The 18,478-nt window shown below is 36.5% G+C and overlaps 1 protein-coding gene across 1 annotated transcript in view; it reads right to left on the bottom strand.

Annotated features, from left to right (window-relative positions):
• The window catches only part of LOC108739991 (nose resistant to fluoxetine protein 6-like), an 86,586-nt gene that overhangs the window by 21,572 nt on the left and 46,536 nt on the right, over window positions 1-18,478 (bottom strand). The window contains exons 4-6 of the mRNA XM_025975531.1: window positions 15,038-15,313; window positions 14,716-14,776; window positions 4,174-4,331 (exon numbers count right to left, since the gene is read on the bottom strand). Of these exons, the coding sequence (XP_025831316.1) occupies window positions 4,174-4,331; window positions 14,716-14,776; window positions 15,038-15,313 (495 nt within the window). The remainder of the gene's footprint in view (window positions 1-4,173; window positions 4,332-14,715; window positions 14,777-15,037; window positions 15,314-18,478) is intronic.

Consider the following 18,478-nt stretch of genomic DNA (forward strand, 5'->3'; position numbering starts at 1 on the left):
ATCATCGGCGTATGCTGTAACTGCAGTGTCATATAATGCGAAGAATAGGTCATTGCTGTTTACGTTAAACAATATAGGGCTGAGGATTACACCTTGGGGAAACTTCTATCTTTATAGTGAGAAATTCGTTTTAAACACCTTTAGGCTTCACAACAACACTCCCGCTATCACGTAAACACTGTACTACACGCACTGTTAAATCGATCAGGCTATCCCTTTCGGTAATGTCGCCATGCCCCGAATCCATTTTCATCGGCTACACGTATTGCAACACCATATTGTTTTATTAAAATTCTGTGTTATAAGTAACCGCCGAAATTGAAACATCAAATTTAAACTTCTTAATTAAATAAATAAATGTAGCGGAAAATTGAATACAAGCTATTTGAAAATGCATTTCAATGCAAGAAATTATTAATTTCCAATCCGCTTTAGTTAAGCAGTTTATATTTTGACAAATTGCTACTTTTTATAACATCGTCTTTATTTTTACCAAAATATAAATAATACCTTAACACCACTTTAAATAAACTAAAGAATAACTAATAACTAACACCAAACGAAGAACACACATGTGATTCTTACTATTAACCCTGGAATTTTGTACAATTGATACATACTACTCATACCTATCATCTGCACACTGGAACTATATGGAATTTGTCAACGCTGGCGTCAAGACTATTATAAAATTGTTATTACATTTTAGGTTCCAAATGTCAGTAGGAATCTGTGGTTAGAATATTATTGATTATAAACGACACATCTTTTATAAGTACAATAATAGCGCTTTAAAAAGCTAACGACCAATATCCTTCAGATATTTATTACAAGTACAATTAGTACAAGTCTAATGACTTCAGCAGTAAAAAGTTCCAATCACTTTATTTATAATGTGGAGTATCTATCACGTCGATTGGTTTGGAACCACGATTAAGTGTGAGCTAGACTGGCAGTAAGTAAATGAGCAGTAAAACGTTAAAAGTATAAACGGCTAGTGGAGGTTTTTTGTTAACATAAATACCCTAAATCACACTTAATCTTATCTAGCAAACAATACATGAGCAAAAAAACAAAACAAATACTACACTAATACTGGTAATTACAAGCTGATTGAAGCTTTGTTGCGCGCCGTGTTTCTTAACCTGGGTCGGAAGTGAATTTACCTATACTACCCACTACGTTTTATTGTAGTTTTAATATAAAATATTATTCTGAAATTTTCATTTCTGAATTTTTTTACCCACTACACACTACCTCAAATTAATGAGGGGAAAATTGTTGCTATTGTCACACCCCCGCCGAGAATCGAACCCGGGATCCTTGACTTTTACGCACNAAATATGGGCACAAAGTTGCTCAATGTAAACAAACTAATGAGATTTGCCCATTGTGTAATAAAAATCATAAAAGGGATATGTGCTCATCGACAACCGAAGAATGTACAAATTGTAGATACGCGCACGATGTCTTAAAAATCCCTAATATAGATTACAAGCACAATGTGTTTGATAAAAAATGCATTTGCTACCAAAGAGCACTGGAAAAAGTGAAATCCAGAATACAATATTTATAGCAACTAGGAAAAGCTAACAAAATAGTTACAACTACAAACGAATGTCTGATTTTACATATTAATGCCCAAGGAATTACATCACATATGGTAGAAATAAAACAACTAATGCAAGATAAAAACCCCTGGATTGTATGTGTTAGTGAAACCCATGTTACCCCTGAAATTGATGACAGAGAAATTAGTATACATGGTTATAACACAGTAAATTGTCACTCAGATAGCAGACATACGGGTGGAGTGATGATATATTTGAAAAACTTTTTAAAGTTTAAAGTTGTACGAAGCGATGCAGTTTCGCATAATTATTGGGTACTCTGGATAGAGATCAACTTTAGAAAAGAGACTCTTCTGGTTGCAGCGGTTTATAGATCTCCTAACGGCAATTCTAGTGAGTTTCTCAATTATTTTGAAGAAACAATGGATGATAATATGGTACATAAACAAAAAACCGTAATACTGGGAGATTTTAATATAGATTTATTAAAAAGCGGCGGTGAGTCTGGAAAACTGATAAGAATTATACAAGATTCAGGTACTAGACAAATTGTGACCAAGGAAACAAGAATTACGAATTTCTCGTCAACGTTGATCGACTTCATTATAACAAACGACTTTGATGCTACAGAAGTACCAAGAGAATTCCCGAGAATATCAGATCACGAAATTATTGGCACAAGAATTCCTTTGCAGGACGAACATAAACAAAAAAAAAGTTTTTGGAAAAGACACATTAATGAGTCAGTATTATCAGAAGTGGTTACAGAATTAACTGGAGCAAGCTGGAACTATGCATCAACTGATATAAATGTCATTTATTCAGATTTTATTACGATTATTGAAACGGCGGTTGACAAAATAATCCCTAAAAAATTATGNTTTTACCCACTACACACTACCTCAAATTAATGAGGGAAAATTTGTTGCTGTTGTCACACCCTCGCCGGGAATCGAACCCGCAACCTTTGACTTTAGGCACATTTTAAATTCAAGCGAAAAGTAAAATATTTTTTAATGTTCTGGAATAAATTAAATTGAACGAAATGCGAAACATCTACACGGAATCGGCATATAAAATTGTAAGTAGGTATCTGTTGTTATCCCGGAGAACATTTGTGGTCTTAAGGGAAGGTTAGTATAAAGTAGTAGAAGTACAAAGAGAATAATACAAGCGTACACTAATTATTTATTACTTAACATGGATTAATACAACGGTAAATCAAATCTTACGTAAGTAAGTTGCATACGCGTTACATATTTTTTAAATGTCAAACGCTTATCTTTGTTTAGTTTGTTTCGACTTTATTTTGGGACTTGTTACAGGTACTATCCTAATCCGAAATCTTCCCCAAAGAGAGAGAAAAACCGCAGATAAATAAAGGCGGGACCGTAGGACCCCTTATCATAATTTCCCAGAGTGATTCTTGGCACTTAATGTCTCAATTAGTTTTTTTCTTTAGTTTAGTTAGCATTCGTTTTGCTTACAAAATATGCCCACCTTACCAAAAGCGAAAATAGGTGACCTGATGGTCCACCTTTCCTACACCAAAATAACCCTCGTTTTACGATAGGTACAATAAGTTATGTAAAATAATGCCAACAATATTTAAAGTAAGCTTAAATGAAATAATTCTTTCTTCAATTAAAGAAAATGTCAATTTTTTTGTTGACCTTTTGCACAAACAGGGTTGCAGAAATGGCGCAATCTGGCAAAAAAAGAGCACAATAAATTCAAAAACCGCCCGATTATGAACAAAATTTTAATTTTCTTTTTTTTTTAAACTTATATTTAGCATTCGATTTATTTATTGGAGTAGCAGCCATTAACTATAATATAGTTAATCTTAACAATAATAAATTGGCTAAAGTCAACGACAATCAACGAATGAAGGAAAACATTTGAAAGTCTACCGGTTGATGTGACAAAGTAGAATTGTGATACATAAAACAATCTACACGTATATTTATAGTTATCTATATACCATTCATAGATTTCATATATTTCATTGATAAATTCAACTGTTTGTATATCGATATTTGATTACCGAATCTGACAACCCTGTACACAAATCAGATAATGATAATTTTATTTAATAGGCCATCAAGACCTATAATTGTAGTCGAAATCATTTATAGCAACATTATTTGGACTACGCAATGGGTACTAATTAGATATTATACAACAATACATATTTGTTGGCGATATCTTTGAAAATTCCAAGTCAGTAGTAATAAAAGGACAACGGCTTAAAAAATTCTTTGTATAATAATTCCTTTAATAGACATTAAAATCATTTGAAACCATTAGCCACAATATTGCTTTTATGTGGGTATTCGCATTGGCTATGATGTCCAATAGATGTTGTAGTTTATTTTTCAGTAATTTGTAATTAAGATTTGACATTTGTTTTAAGTTCAATATCAAGAAGAAGTCAGCAGTTAGTTATGAAATAAAACTTACATTATTTATGTATATAATTAGGTAAAGTGATTATAAGTTAAAATGACAACAAATTCAAAGTGGTTATAAACAGTTTCGACTTTAACCTTCATGGTATACAAGGTAATAGATACTTAAAAATGCATTGTATTTCACATACCTGAAATATCGTACCAAAAAAATTAGCAGAGGATTTACCATCTTTTTCTCGAATTGATTTAATAGGATGTAAGCCACCAAAACACCACTTAACACAAAAAAAGTATCCACAAACAAATCTCCATGAAATAGTACAAAAGCTGCCCCAGTTTTGTACTCCTAAAATATTGTCTTTAGAGTAGAATATGTTACGTGTAAATATGTTAAACTGGCTGACTGTTGAACAAAGTGTTAAGAGGGCTAATTTAATTTTAATTTATAAAATTCGGACAGGTCAAATGCCACAATATTTGAATAACTTTATTAGAAAACGGTCGGAAATTCACTTACACAATACCAGATTTAGATCAGATTATGATTTACCATGTGTTAAGCCCTAAGATATTGGTTCGCCCGTAACTCGAACGTCCAGATTAGTCGAAAGCGAATCTTAGTGTGATGTAACAAAGGTCACGTAAACTTTTTTATCAACATTTAAGTGGAGTTTATTTAGCTCTGAGGCAGACAGCAATTATTTCATTTTTAAATTAAGATCAATTTTCCATTCATCGCCCGAACAAGTTATTTCAGAATCATCGGCGTATGCTGTAACTGCAGTGTCATATAATGCGAAGAATAGGTCATTGCTGTTTACGTTAAACAATATAGGGCTGAGGATTACACCTTGGGGAAACTTCTATCTTTATAGTGAGAAATTCGTTTTAAACACCTTTAGGCTTCACAACAACACTCCCGCTATCACGTAAACACTGTACTACACGCACTGTTAAATCGATCAGGCTATCCCTTTCGGTAATGTCGCCATGCCCCGAATCCATTTTCATCGGCTACACGTATTGCAACACCATATTGTTTTATTAAAATTCTGTGTTATAAGTAACCGCCGAAATTGAAACATCAAATTTAAACTTCTTAATTAAATAAATAAATGTAGCGGAAAATTGAATACAAGCTATTTGAAAATGCATTTCAATGCAAGAAATTATTAATTTCCAATCCGCTTTAGTTAAGCAGTTTATATTTTGACAAATTGCTACTTTTTATAACATCGTCTTTATTTTTACCAAAATATAAATAATACCTTAACACCACTTTAAATAAACTAAAGAATAACTAATAACTAACACCAAACGAAGAACACACATGTGATTCTTACTATTAACCCTGGAATTTTGTACAATTGATACATACTACTCATACCTATCATCTGCACACTGGAACTATATGGAATTTGTCAACGCTGGCGTCAAGACTATTATAAAATTGTTATTACATTTTAGGTTCCAAATGTCAGTAGGAATCTGTGGTTAGAATATTATTGATTATAAACGACACATCTTTTATAAGTACAATAATAGCGCTTTAAAAAGCTAACGACCAATATCCTTCAGATATTTATTACAAGTACAATTAGTACAAGTCTAATGACTTCAGCAGTAAAAAGTTCCAATCACTTTATNGAAAATTTTAAATAATAAACATTTTTTCATATTTCTTTATGCCTAATTAGACGAATCAAAATTAATCTAGCAGCAAGCATACGTTGTAGCTTGTAGTTAGTCTACTAGCGGAACTTCGATCGAACTTTCGTTGAAAAGTACCTTTATCACTCGATAACCTCTATTTTAGAATCAAATGCCATTGACATCAACAATTTTAGCGAACATTTTACAAATTTACAAAGTTAAATTTCATCTGAACTATTAACGGTTCAACTTTTATGTAATTCTTTAACTGCATACTTGAATCAGAGAACAAGAGAGGAAAACAACAGTTACGTTTTACGTAATTTCTTTGATTAATCGACAATTTAGTTTTGGCAGATGTGGCAATTCCTATAGTAACCGAGTACAAAACATTACTTTTCTGCTATAAAAGGTTTGTTACAGATCGTATGATTACGTCCACTCTCATTTTTGCATGCTTTTTATAAAGTACTTGATGTTTTGAGAGTCATGTCGATTTCTTTTTCGAAAGGTCTCAAACTAGTGAATGATTCTTCTAGTATATATCCTAGGGTAAATGCTTAGTTATGTTTCGCTAGATTGTTGTATCGATTTGCTCGTCTTTGTTCCTTCTGGGTTTTTCGATGCCTATATGGTATATGGATCTCGTCTCTATGTTCCACTACGACTGATTTCTCGATTAAGTTGCACTTGAGATGACTCTTGAATTGTTTTGTGCTGATATGTTTACCTGTCTGCTCTATGTGCTTACTCCAGTTACTTAGTACTTGCGATCAATTCTATTTGCTGTGCAATACGATGACGTCGGAGCTTGTCTATGGAATGATGACTGGGGGATTTTAAGAAGTGGAAGAATTGTAACCATTCGCAATAGTGTCGTCTGTTTAACGTATGTGGTTGGTTGCCGTTGGGATAATTTATTAATTTTTTGGAAGTCAGTAGTATATCCAGTTTGTCGTACATGTTACATGCTTTTCATTTGTATCGAAAATACCTTAATAGTTTGAGAAATGAATTTCATTAATTATATTTTTAATCCTGGTAGCGACGTAAACAGGCGGTTCACATACAATTACTAAATTAGTGGCGACCATGACAGGAAAAAAGAAATGTGTTTTATGAAATGCTTAATTCACGTGTACGTGGGTGTTTAGTATATGGTGGTTGAACCAAGCTTTTGACGGTGTCTTTCTAAGTTTACAACAAAATGTAAAATTGATTAACAGAAAAACTCAAAATATGCTAGGTTTCTTCCTAGAGAAGTAAATGTGACTTCTCTTGCAATTTTGAAGTTTTGGATCAATCACCTTTAACAACTTATCTATCATCCATGTTCCATGTGCTTTGGACGGAAAAATTGGATGCTATGGGTATTGAAATTTCAGATTCTTAGGAAGCGGGACTCATTGAACTTCTAATAGAAAATGATGTGCAAGATAGATTGTATACCGTGGACAATTATGCTAGTGACTGATTTTTTGATAAGCAGAATGTAGGAGTTAAAAAAAAAAAAGATCGCGAGAAGAAACAGGGTTTGCAGCGAACTATAAAATTAGGTGAGAGGGCATCCTCCTTTGTGTATGATTTGTAAAATTACCCAAAAGTGATTAAACTCTACGCTAAGAAAACTGCAGAAGGAAGATCCTGTCGAGTTGTATGACGTTTAGTATGAGGAATAATTAGCTGAAGAAATCATTGAACGGATTGAAGAAAATTCTCTAGGTCAAGGTTACTATCGGCCGTATCGCTTTAAAGTAAGTTCGACAACGGAAAGAAATATGAACCATCCTTAAGCCGACGGAACGAATTTATTCGAGCGAATACTCTCAATTTCAAAAATAAACCCTTTAACAATTCATATATCATTGGAAGATTATTGAAGAAAGAAGAATTTGACGTTACTGACGAGTTCTAGTGAAGAGGCGAAACAAGCTTCCAACGGTTATGTACAAGTACGACAAGCACAAATCGACGATTGTACAATTACGAAAAGAGGTATCATGTTACTCATCAAAGAATACGTAATCGATGTGAAGAAAGCCATTACTAGAAACACGAGAGAACGGAACCCAAAATGTTGGGAATATGGAAGGACTTAAAGAAGCTGTAACAATTCAAAAACCCAGAAGGCAAATTGTACGATAGCTACAACGAATACGAATTCGACATCTAGCAACATGACAACGCAGACAGATTATTTCGGAGACCTTGCATGAAAAACTTCAAACATTATTCATCTGCGGAGAAGTTGAAAGAACTGGCATTAATTGTTGCAGTCTAACTACCATTCGGGATCCTGGGATGAAAAGTAACTAATCGAAGACCAGAGAATGTAGAAGGTATTGACCTGATAATGTGATGGAGAGAAGCCAAAAGCTCAAAACCATCGTGGGCAGATGTGAAGCATCTAAGTCGGACAACGAAAAGTTGTTGGATCCAGTGGAATTATTTTGCCTTGGACTACGGCATTTTGCAGAGAAGGTGGGAAAGAGTTCAGAAACTATTTGAAGATATATTGATGATATATTCCTTTCTTAAAACAAAACACTTTTAGTATTTGAAATGTTTAGTTTTCTTTACTAGATTTTAACATTAAATATAAAAAAAGAAACTTTACTACTGTTGGGATCCACAAGAATGTTTTCGAAATAAATGTTCTTTGTTCCTGTGCTTGGATAACACATGGTTGAAATATAGAGACAAACTATTTTTTTTTCGATATTTTTTACTTCTTTCAAGTACATTGTACTATTTTGAACGCTCAAAGGTCAATTTATGAGTTGAAGGAAGGGTCAATTTATGCTTTGGAGGAAGAGTCATTCTACAAGTTTTCATAAATCTCCTACTATCGTCATTATTTTTTTTTTTTTAAGTCATGACAAGCTCGCATGTATAACAGAAAGTTTTCAAAATGAAAGGAAATTATTGTGTCGATAGCAAAATTTGTGCTTAGAAGAATCACTTAAAAAAACGTAAGTATCAGATTAAAGGAGCAAGAGCAAGACTAAGACCGAGGCTATATTAGTAACACCAAGACCAAGACCGAAACTATGTCAGCAAGACCAGAACCAAGACTAGAAGAATTTGAATCAGACCAACATCATGATCGAATAAGTAAGACTTAGACCAATACCAAGGCTGGGACAGCTATACACTATGTCTGATAAGTACTCCGCAACAATTAAGAGAAAAGAAGGTACAAGAAAAAGATATAGAATGACTCATTTTGCATATGAATACATTGGTTTTTGTATTTTCACACTTAATTTGTTTTTACATTTTGTGATAATAGCAATAATTTAGTCAATAAAACGCTTACGAGTGCAGATTACTACTAATTATTACGTGAAATTGACCTGCTGTGAAGGTCATGAAAAGGATAAAATGATAACTGTTTTCAATCATTGGCGGCTCAGGGGTAATGGGTAGCTGTCTTTTTGCGTTACATCGTTCAGAATGCTAGGAAAATTTTGGATGGAAAAGGGAACAAGGCAAGGATGTAAGCTAAGTGTGAAAATTTTCCATATATATATATATATATATGTGACTTGGAGGAAAAATTAAGTAAGGAGAGGGAGAGTGGAACAGTAATCAGAAGATAAAATGTATGGACGGTGGGGTATGCAGATGATATTGTCCTTTCAGCAACAACTCATAATGTATTAAGAGGTATGGTAAAATTATTGAAAATTTACTTAGAGAGAGAAAAAGGGTTTAGAATTAAATAAAAAAAAAAAGTAAAATAATGGAATATGGAGAAAAAAGAAAGAGGTAGAAGAAGTAAAATGGAAGGGTATGAAAATAGAACGGGTTAAAGAATTTAGCTACCTAGGATATACGATGTGAGAAAATAACAAGTTTGATACAATTCAAACAGACAAATAACAAAGGCAAACACAATAATAGGAAAAATATGGGGAATTGGACAATCACTATGAAAACATTATGGGGTAGAAATGAGGGGGTGGAATAGACATAACCAAGTAGAAAATATATATAAAAAGAAACACAAAATGGATGTTGAAATTAGAAAGGAGTATACCAGACTGTATCTTAAGAAGAGGAAAAATTGGAAAAACCGCAATAAAAAGACAAACGAAATGAGGTATGGAGAAAAAAATACATGTAAATTAGGGCGAGAAACAGGAGGAATAAAAAAGAAGCCTTGGAGGAAACGGTGTTAAGTAAATAACAATTAATTGAATATAATGGGGTAACCGATACAGTGACTGACACTTTAAGAAGGCAGTCGACCTTCCGTTCTCTCCAACTTCTCTATTTTTTTAATAATGCATGAGAATACCTGCTTAGCGAATTAAGAACTGTTGAATGTTAAATTTGTTAAGAATATATTGTTATGATTTTATTATTAGTACCATAAAAATCGCGCATAAGTTGAAGGTAGTCTAAATTTCAGTTATTGACTCTGACATTATAGTAATTGTTACTGTAGTGATTGGCAGTCACTTTTTAGACACATTGAAAGTTTTTGGGCAGTAGGGAAGGCAGGCGAATGTTTCGATCGGTAAATAATATGACCACAGCAATGCCAAATATATTTATAATTTTCTTAATTTACATGTTTTACATTTAAAAACGTTGTCATCTTCAATGTTGAATAGATTGTATTTTACTAAGCACTTTTTATGATAACTGCGTCTGCAGTTTGAACATCTGAATCTGCTACAAGATTTATTCATATTGTAATGTTCGTGGGTTTAACAGAATTATTTTTTTAAGACTGATAACGATAAAACTATTTACACTAACTTTTAATATATCACTATTCACTGCACTATTTATTTCACTGCTATCATTGTCAATTTATTTCTGGACTCATCTCTGCAACAGTCAATTAATTTCTCCTTTCTCGGCGATTGTCTCTTCCTTTAAATACTCTTTTCTTTCCGTTCGAGAACCTTCTGGAACCGTCCGGAAAAGTTTCTTTTTCTTTGAACTGTTTAATTGCTTTGCCAGAACGCAGGTACGACACACACATTTACAAATATGGCGCACATGAAGAAAGGCGCCTGCGGCTAGTCGGCGAATCGATAAGCCGCTCAGACACACGTATGCCCGATCGCACACAAATACGCCCGTGCTCGCTACAAGACCTCCGGTACAAGAGAAACACAATCCACCTGTAATTAACATAACTGCCAATAACTGGCGGAGTGCCAACAACTGTACTGTATACCCTACCAGTATATTTGAGAGGAAATAAAGATGTGATGATTATCGCAAGGTTCAGAATGGGGAGCGAACGTAATATGAATAAATACTGGTTGAAAAAGGGGAAGAAAAATTATAGAATATGCGGAAAAGAGAATGAAGTTATAAAGCATGTGATAGAGGAAGGTATGGAAAATGATGTAGAGAGTGATTTTAAAGAACTATTAGGAGCAGAAAGTAAGGGTATGCCTCTATTGAAGAATATTTTAAGAAGGAGAATAGGTATCAGAGGGAATAGGAATATAGTTTTTCTTTTATTTAAAAAAACCACACTATTTAAAATACAAAACAGTAAAGAGAAAAACCCAATTAGTTTTAACAGCAACATTTAGACTAGAGAGTGAGAATGGCATGAGGAGGTACTGGGAAGAAGAAGAAGAAGAGAAGAAAATATATAGGCTGTGTAAATTGGAACAAGATACGTAATAGGAAATGGTACGAAAAGTTCAAATCGAAGGAAAGGATGAGGAAATCTTAAGAAGGAAAATATCAGAAAAACAAAACCTATGTCGGCTATTTCTTATTGCTTTTTATAACACTCAACCGTTTCCAATACATTACCTTCTCTTTTTCAACCTTTTCTATTCACGGTGGTTTAACATCGTCCTGTAGCATCACATCTCAATTTCCATTATGTTTTCGTTTAATCACAATTTTTGTTTGCACGAAGTGCTGTACTAAAGGTTTAAATTAGGTAATGGTGTAATATGTCTCCCTGATTGACATGACTGAAGCATTACGCAGTAGTGGTATGTACTAGGTTAAGTTATGAGAAAAGTGTCCCTAATCGACATGTGCAGTTATTCTAGGGGTTTCCTTTGTTAGTACTGATGTCTTGATTAAAATTTGAGCGCGACTTAATGGAAAGTATTTTTGAAAACATAGCGTTTCCTGTTCTATGTTTCAAGTTATAATTAGATAAATTCGATATTTTTTCTCGTTGTGCATAAACCGTTAATAGACGGCGGTGTAGATTCTGTAAATACTAATTAGGATAATACTTTCCAGCAAGATACTTTCTGAAGAAGATAGTAACATTCCTCTCAAAACGCTAAGTACTTTGAACAAACGACGTAGAAAATAGTTCGAAAGTAGTCAGACCGTTAATGGAATGACAGACCAAAAAGAGAAGTTGGTTATTGATGCTGAAGTCAATATTGTATAAGGTACCCAGAAGTAGAATGGGCTTGTTCAGTAATTTTTTTTAATTCATAAATCGAAAGTTCAAGTGAAATATAAAACATCTGTAAAAAAAATATTCGCACGTTTAGTGTCTTACAAACAATTACAAAGTGCCTCTTATGCGGTATGTCATTATACGCATAGGGTTAGTGATTATATGCGACTCAATACTACATACTAGTCGTTATAAACTGTATTTCACTACATTAGACAATACACACTTAGATGACAGTTGCCATTTTTGCTTCTGTTAGCCTTTTTTTCAGAAGTACTTATAGTACATTATAATATTGTCCTCCTAACCTTTGTCTTTATTTAAGAAAGTAATTCCGGTTATTTTAGTGCTTCCAGATGTATAATACAGAGAACATGCTACACATAAAATTTATTTTAGGCAAGCATTTATTGGGTAAATAGATATGTCATTAGTCAATTTGAATTTCTTTAAGAAAACTAAATAAGAATAAAATTTAAAATAATAATATTTACTATACTTACTACTATCATACCCTTACTACTACTACCTTTTTTTATACCTTTTTATAATGAAGATCACAGTTTGTATTTAAAAATAAGCAGTAAGGACGTATAACTGTTTTATTTTGCAATAAGATTAATTTATACCGTTTCTTTTTTTGCTCAGCTGATAGATTAATAGGAGTAAAATATATGATATTAATTACTTTAAATTAGTAGAATGAAGGTTCGGGCTATAGGGCCGTGCAGTTCTGAAACCTAAATGTTGGTTTCGTTATGTGAATGACACCTTTGTGGTCTGGAGTCATGGAGAAGAAGCTCTTACCAATTTTTTGCTGCACATCAATGCCATTCATCCCCGTATTCAGTTCACTATGGAGAAAGAAAACAACGGGAAACTGGCCTTCCTAGACGTACTTGTCAACAGAAAATCCGATGGATCCCTCGGCCACACTGTGTATCGCAAGCCTACACACACTGATCGTTACCTCAATAAAGACTCCAATCAGCACCCAGCGCAGAAGCGAGCCATGTTGAAAATCCTTATTCATCGAGCTAATCGTATTTGTGAAGCTTCCCTTTTAGATCAAGAACTCCGCCATCTAGATCAAGCCCTTCAATCCAATGGCTGTACGTCCCAGGAGAACTGTACCGGAGACACCTCAACCACCGCCAGTAGGTTTCGCCTACCATATATTAAAACGGTCACGGATCGCATCGGGAAGTTATTGAAGCGTCATAACATCAGAACCTTCTTCAAACCCACACAACAGCTACGAACCTTCATAAGATCGGCTGAAGATCCTAGAGACCCTTTAACATCTGCTGGTGTTTATAGAATCCCTTGTTCCTGCGGAGGAGTCTACATTGGTACCACAAAACGCAGCATCAAAACAAGAATAGCCGAACATGGACGCTGTTGTCGACTTCTACAACCTGAGAGAGCCCTAGCTGAGCATTCAATAGGAGACCCCAACCATATTGTTAACTACGACGGAACTACGGTTTTATCTAGAAGTTCATAATATTACGCTCCCTTGCATAGAGAAGCTATTGAAATTTATAAACATCCGATTAATTTCAATAGAAAAGAAGAAGGGCCTCGTTTGAATAAGGTATGGTACCCAGTCCTAAAGAAAACTACGCAGAAAGCGCCGAACACACTAACAAGCCATTCGTGTACACCGAGCGTTCATCGGATGAGTCAAGCAGACGCTGACGCCGACGAAGCTACGCCCCTTCCCCTCCCACTCCGCCGCATTATAAATATCAGTGATCAGCCAGCTCTCCACGTTCATCCTTCGATCGACCTTCACAGCGAGCGAATCTTCTCAGCATACAGCAGCAGCCTACCAGTCTTCCACCCTCGACTATTCTCCAGCTGATCTTTGAGCAGAGCAGACCAGTAGCAGCCTTCAACGGACGGATTAGCCGACAACGCCGACCGTCAATATTCGATAGCCGTCAGTACGTTCGATAGCCAACGCTTAACGCTTAAAGCTATCAAACTATAGACCATTACTGCCCAGCCGATTAAACGGTAAGCTATTAAATATTTTTCTAACTAACCAACGTTCACTGGGACCGAGTACGCAACGTCCCTTTGAATCTAATACTCACCCTGTTAGGAAACTAATAAACTAACAAACACAAACACACGTTGCACACACATACACTCCTCGCATCCTAAACTACATATTGACACACATACACACCTACACAGTTCACATTCTACATTCAGCGTTCACGATGGCCACCACCTTTGGCACTCCTGGTAAGAGGACTAGGGCCGTCTCGCCAAGCGATGAACATTCTCACGAGAACGTGATTCGCAGGCGAAGACACTCCGACTCCTCGCACTCATCACCTTCTTCCCCGACCTATTCCTCTATTACCTCCCAAACCTCCTCAACCCCTACTTTCGAAGCGCTAATTTCCGACATCCCGGATAAATTCTCGAATCAGAAATCCCTATACAACACCATCCGAAGCTTACCTTCCATAATTTTCCTGACCCTTACCGTTTTCCGCGGTAATAAAGCGATAGTCACATCCAAAGATCCCGACATCGTGAAAAAACTTTCTCCCCTAAGGGCTCTTTTATCCGAAAAGATGAAGATTCAGCCTTACCGAAATCCAAAGTCCAAATCCCCTACCACTTCAAAGCCGACAACGTTTAGACCTACCTTCTCCTGCGTTATTCGATCTGTAGATCTGAATATATCCTCGACCGACATCCTATCCGCCCTTAAAGATCAGAAGATCAATGCCAAAAATGCCTGGCGTATCAAGTCCAGGCAAACAGGCAAAGACACCTTCCTCTTTAGGGTAATATCAAATTGTCCTAAATCCATAGACGTCCTTCTCTCCAAAGGCTTCACCATGTTCTCTAAGATCTACAGGTGCGAACCTTCCCAATCCCCAGGTCCTCAACCCCTACAATGTGGCAAATGCTTTACATTTGGCCACAACACCGCCTCTTGCTCCCAAAAGCAACCTTCCTGCTACCGCTGCGGCGGCAACCATCCCTCTTCTTCCTGCACCTCCTCCCCATCCTGCTCCAATTGCAAAGGCAAGCACCTTGCCTTTGACTCGAAATGTCCCAACAGACCCTCTCCTAAATCCCTAACACCAACGAAAACCGCACCTATCAAGTGTGTCGATCCACCAGCTGACGAAATGTCTGAAGACGATTCGTCAGAAACCACCGAAACCACTCCCGATCCCAGACGCTTCACCAGGATCGACGACACAATCAGATTCACATACCTTTGCATGACATCCCTACACCCAAACCAACGCTTCGTCGAAAGCGTAGTCGCCCGCCAAGCCGCCCAGTTCTTCAGGCGCAAAGTTTCGTACGTTTACCGAGGTAACAACGTACATTTATCCATAACACCAATCACCTCACTTCCAAGATACTCCCACGCCTAAATCCTAAACCAAACCAATCGATGACTCATCTTCCCCGTTAATTTACATTCGCGGACTTTAAAATTTGTACAGTTAACACAAACGGATGGAAGAGAAAAAAGAACAACATAATACACACAGTAAATAATGGTTCAATACACATTCTCGCATTACAAGAAACACTATCTACATTCAAAGAACGGCAATACATAGCACAGTACAACATCTACCGAAACGACAAACTACTCCACACAAAAGGGACGGCCCTAATCATACACAATTCCATTGCATCTAACCGATTTTTCCTACCACCACAATTCCAAGAACTCGACTGCTGCGCAGCTACGCTGCACCTTCACTCCGGAGAGATTATTATCTTTTCGTTTTATAACAAACCCTCTACCAGGCTACCAGCCGAGTTCTTATCCTACGTATCAACCATTCCTAGAGCCATAGTTCTAGGAGACTTTAACGCGCGACACACTACATTCGGAGATACTAGTACAAACGCCAACGGGCGAATACTCGCCAACGCACTTCTCACACACAATTTATTCCGTATTAGAAACACAAATTTCACCTTTTTAAGCCATCAAGGCTCGTCCATTCCAGACCATATACTCTGTACGGACAGAGTCGCGCCACTTTTCTCCGACGAATGTGCGATAGGTACTCCAATAACTAGCGACCACGTACCACTGTCCGCCACACTTAATATCCGATCATGTAAAATTACATTTAACTCGTTTAAAGAAATACGCGACTACAAGAACATTAATTTCGACAACCTTCGCGAACACATCAGCAAATCTAACCTCCTCCCACCGACACTAAACACTCGAGAAGAAATCGACACCGCGATAGAAACGTACAACACTTGTGTACAAAACGCGATACACGAAACTGCACCAGTCAAAGTAATCTGTATAGGCCGAAAACCTCTCCCGCGTGAGATAATCGATTTAATTAAAAGAAAGCGCGCATTGTATAGGCAATTTACTAGAACCCGCGATCCACTCGTTAAAACAGAATGGAACAGATTAAACGCGTTAGTACGACTCAAAACAAACAAACATCAGGAAAAACGATGGCACGAAACCTGTTCTAAACTTAATTTTCACGACGGCTCCAAATTTTGGAATAAATTCAAAACAATTACCGGCCAAAAACAACCTACTATTACTCATTTAGTCATCAACAATCAGATCTACAATACAGCGGAAGAAAAATCAAATGCATTCGCCGATACTTTGCAAAATTTACACGTTACCTACACGGGCCCACACCACGACGCGATACACGCCGCGAGAATAGATTATAACATCACAAACATAATACAAACCGCACAACACGACGAAAATCACATTTTACGCGAAATAACACAAGACGATGTCACAGACACATTCAGCAAACTCAAAAACAATTCACCTGGTGAAGACGGAATCACCAACAGTATCATTAAAAACCTACCTCCCATCGCTATGGAGTACCTTATCACCATATTCAACGCGATTCTCAAAACGGGATACTATCCGACCAACTGGAAAACCGCGAACATTGTCATGATCCCGAAAGCAGACAAAGATCACACGGATCCCAAATCCTACCGACCAATTTCTTTAGTAAATAACACCGGCAAAATATTCGAAAGAATACTCGCGACACGCCTTTCAGACTACTGCAAGGACAACAACATCATCCCAGACAGCCAAGCCGGGTTCCGTAAGGGACTAAACTCCCTTGACCCGGTACTCAAATTACAAACAGAGGCAATATCTGCCATGAACTCGGGCGGTTGTACCTTAGCAGTAGCACTCGACTTTGAAAGAGCGTTTGACACAGTTTGGCATAACGGGCTACTATCCAAACTATTACAAATTAACCTTTCTCCTTTCGTCGTAAAATTAATTCACTCTTTCCTAACGGATAGACCGTCAAAAATCAAAATAGGGAACACGTTATCACGCGTATTCACACTAACCGCAGGCGTACCCCAAGGCACGGTCCTTGCGCCACTATTATATAACATATACTGTCACGACATTCCACAGCCGCTAGATAATTCAATAAGTCTGGCTCAGTACGCAGACGACACCGCCTATTGGGCATACGGTATAAACACAAATTCATGTAACTCAAAAATTAATCTTCAAATCAATCAACTCGAACTGTGGCTCAGTAAATGGCGTATAAAACCCAACCCAAACAAAACCCAACTCATCCTTTTCAGACATCCTAACCTCGTCACCAAAAAATCCCTTTCAACGCGCGACATAAATGTTACACTACTTAACACCCGACTAACACTAAAAACAGAAATAAAATACTTAGGAATCACACTAACACACACAATGAACCCACACACAGACATCACAAACACACTGGATAGAGTACGAAAACGCGCTAACTTAATCTCTCTAATAAACGGTCGAATAAAGACGTGTGATACCAAAACACTTCTACACACATACAAAACATTTGTAAGACCCCTTATAGATTATCGCGCAGTATCACTAACCACAGCCACACCATCATACACACACAAAATACTCACAACTGAGAGGTGTATTTTACGAAAAATCGCGAGACTAAGTAAATTCTTTCCTTCCGACACATTATACGAAAACATTGACATAACACCAATCCCCACACGCATAAACACACTACAAACACGCTTCACTAAAAGAGCCATCGAAAACACCAACCCCATCACAACCAAAACCCTATCCCACATACCCCGAAGGATCACATAAAAACCAAAAAACAAAATCCCCTTCCCTCCTGCTAAATTATTAGCAACCATTCCCGACCTCCCTGACGAATACCTCAATTACCTCGATAACCTTCCCAACTCCTTAAAATAACCCCACACACACACACACACCTACACACACACACACACACACACACATACAAACGCATTTTTAACACAACCACATAAAATTCTGATCATCAGTTGGCTGAAGAGGAACTTAATTGATCCTATAACGGCCTGAAGTAGAGGGGTTTTAGTCGGTAGGTCTGAGGACACCTTCC

Source organism: Agrilus planipennis, unplaced genomic scaffold (genome assembly GCF_000699045.2).
Source record: "Agrilus planipennis isolate EAB-ADULT unplaced genomic scaffold, Apla_2.0 scaffold244, whole genome shotgun sequence".
NCBI classification, from domain to species: domain Eukaryota; kingdom Metazoa; phylum Arthropoda; class Insecta; order Coleoptera; family Buprestidae; genus Agrilus; species Agrilus planipennis.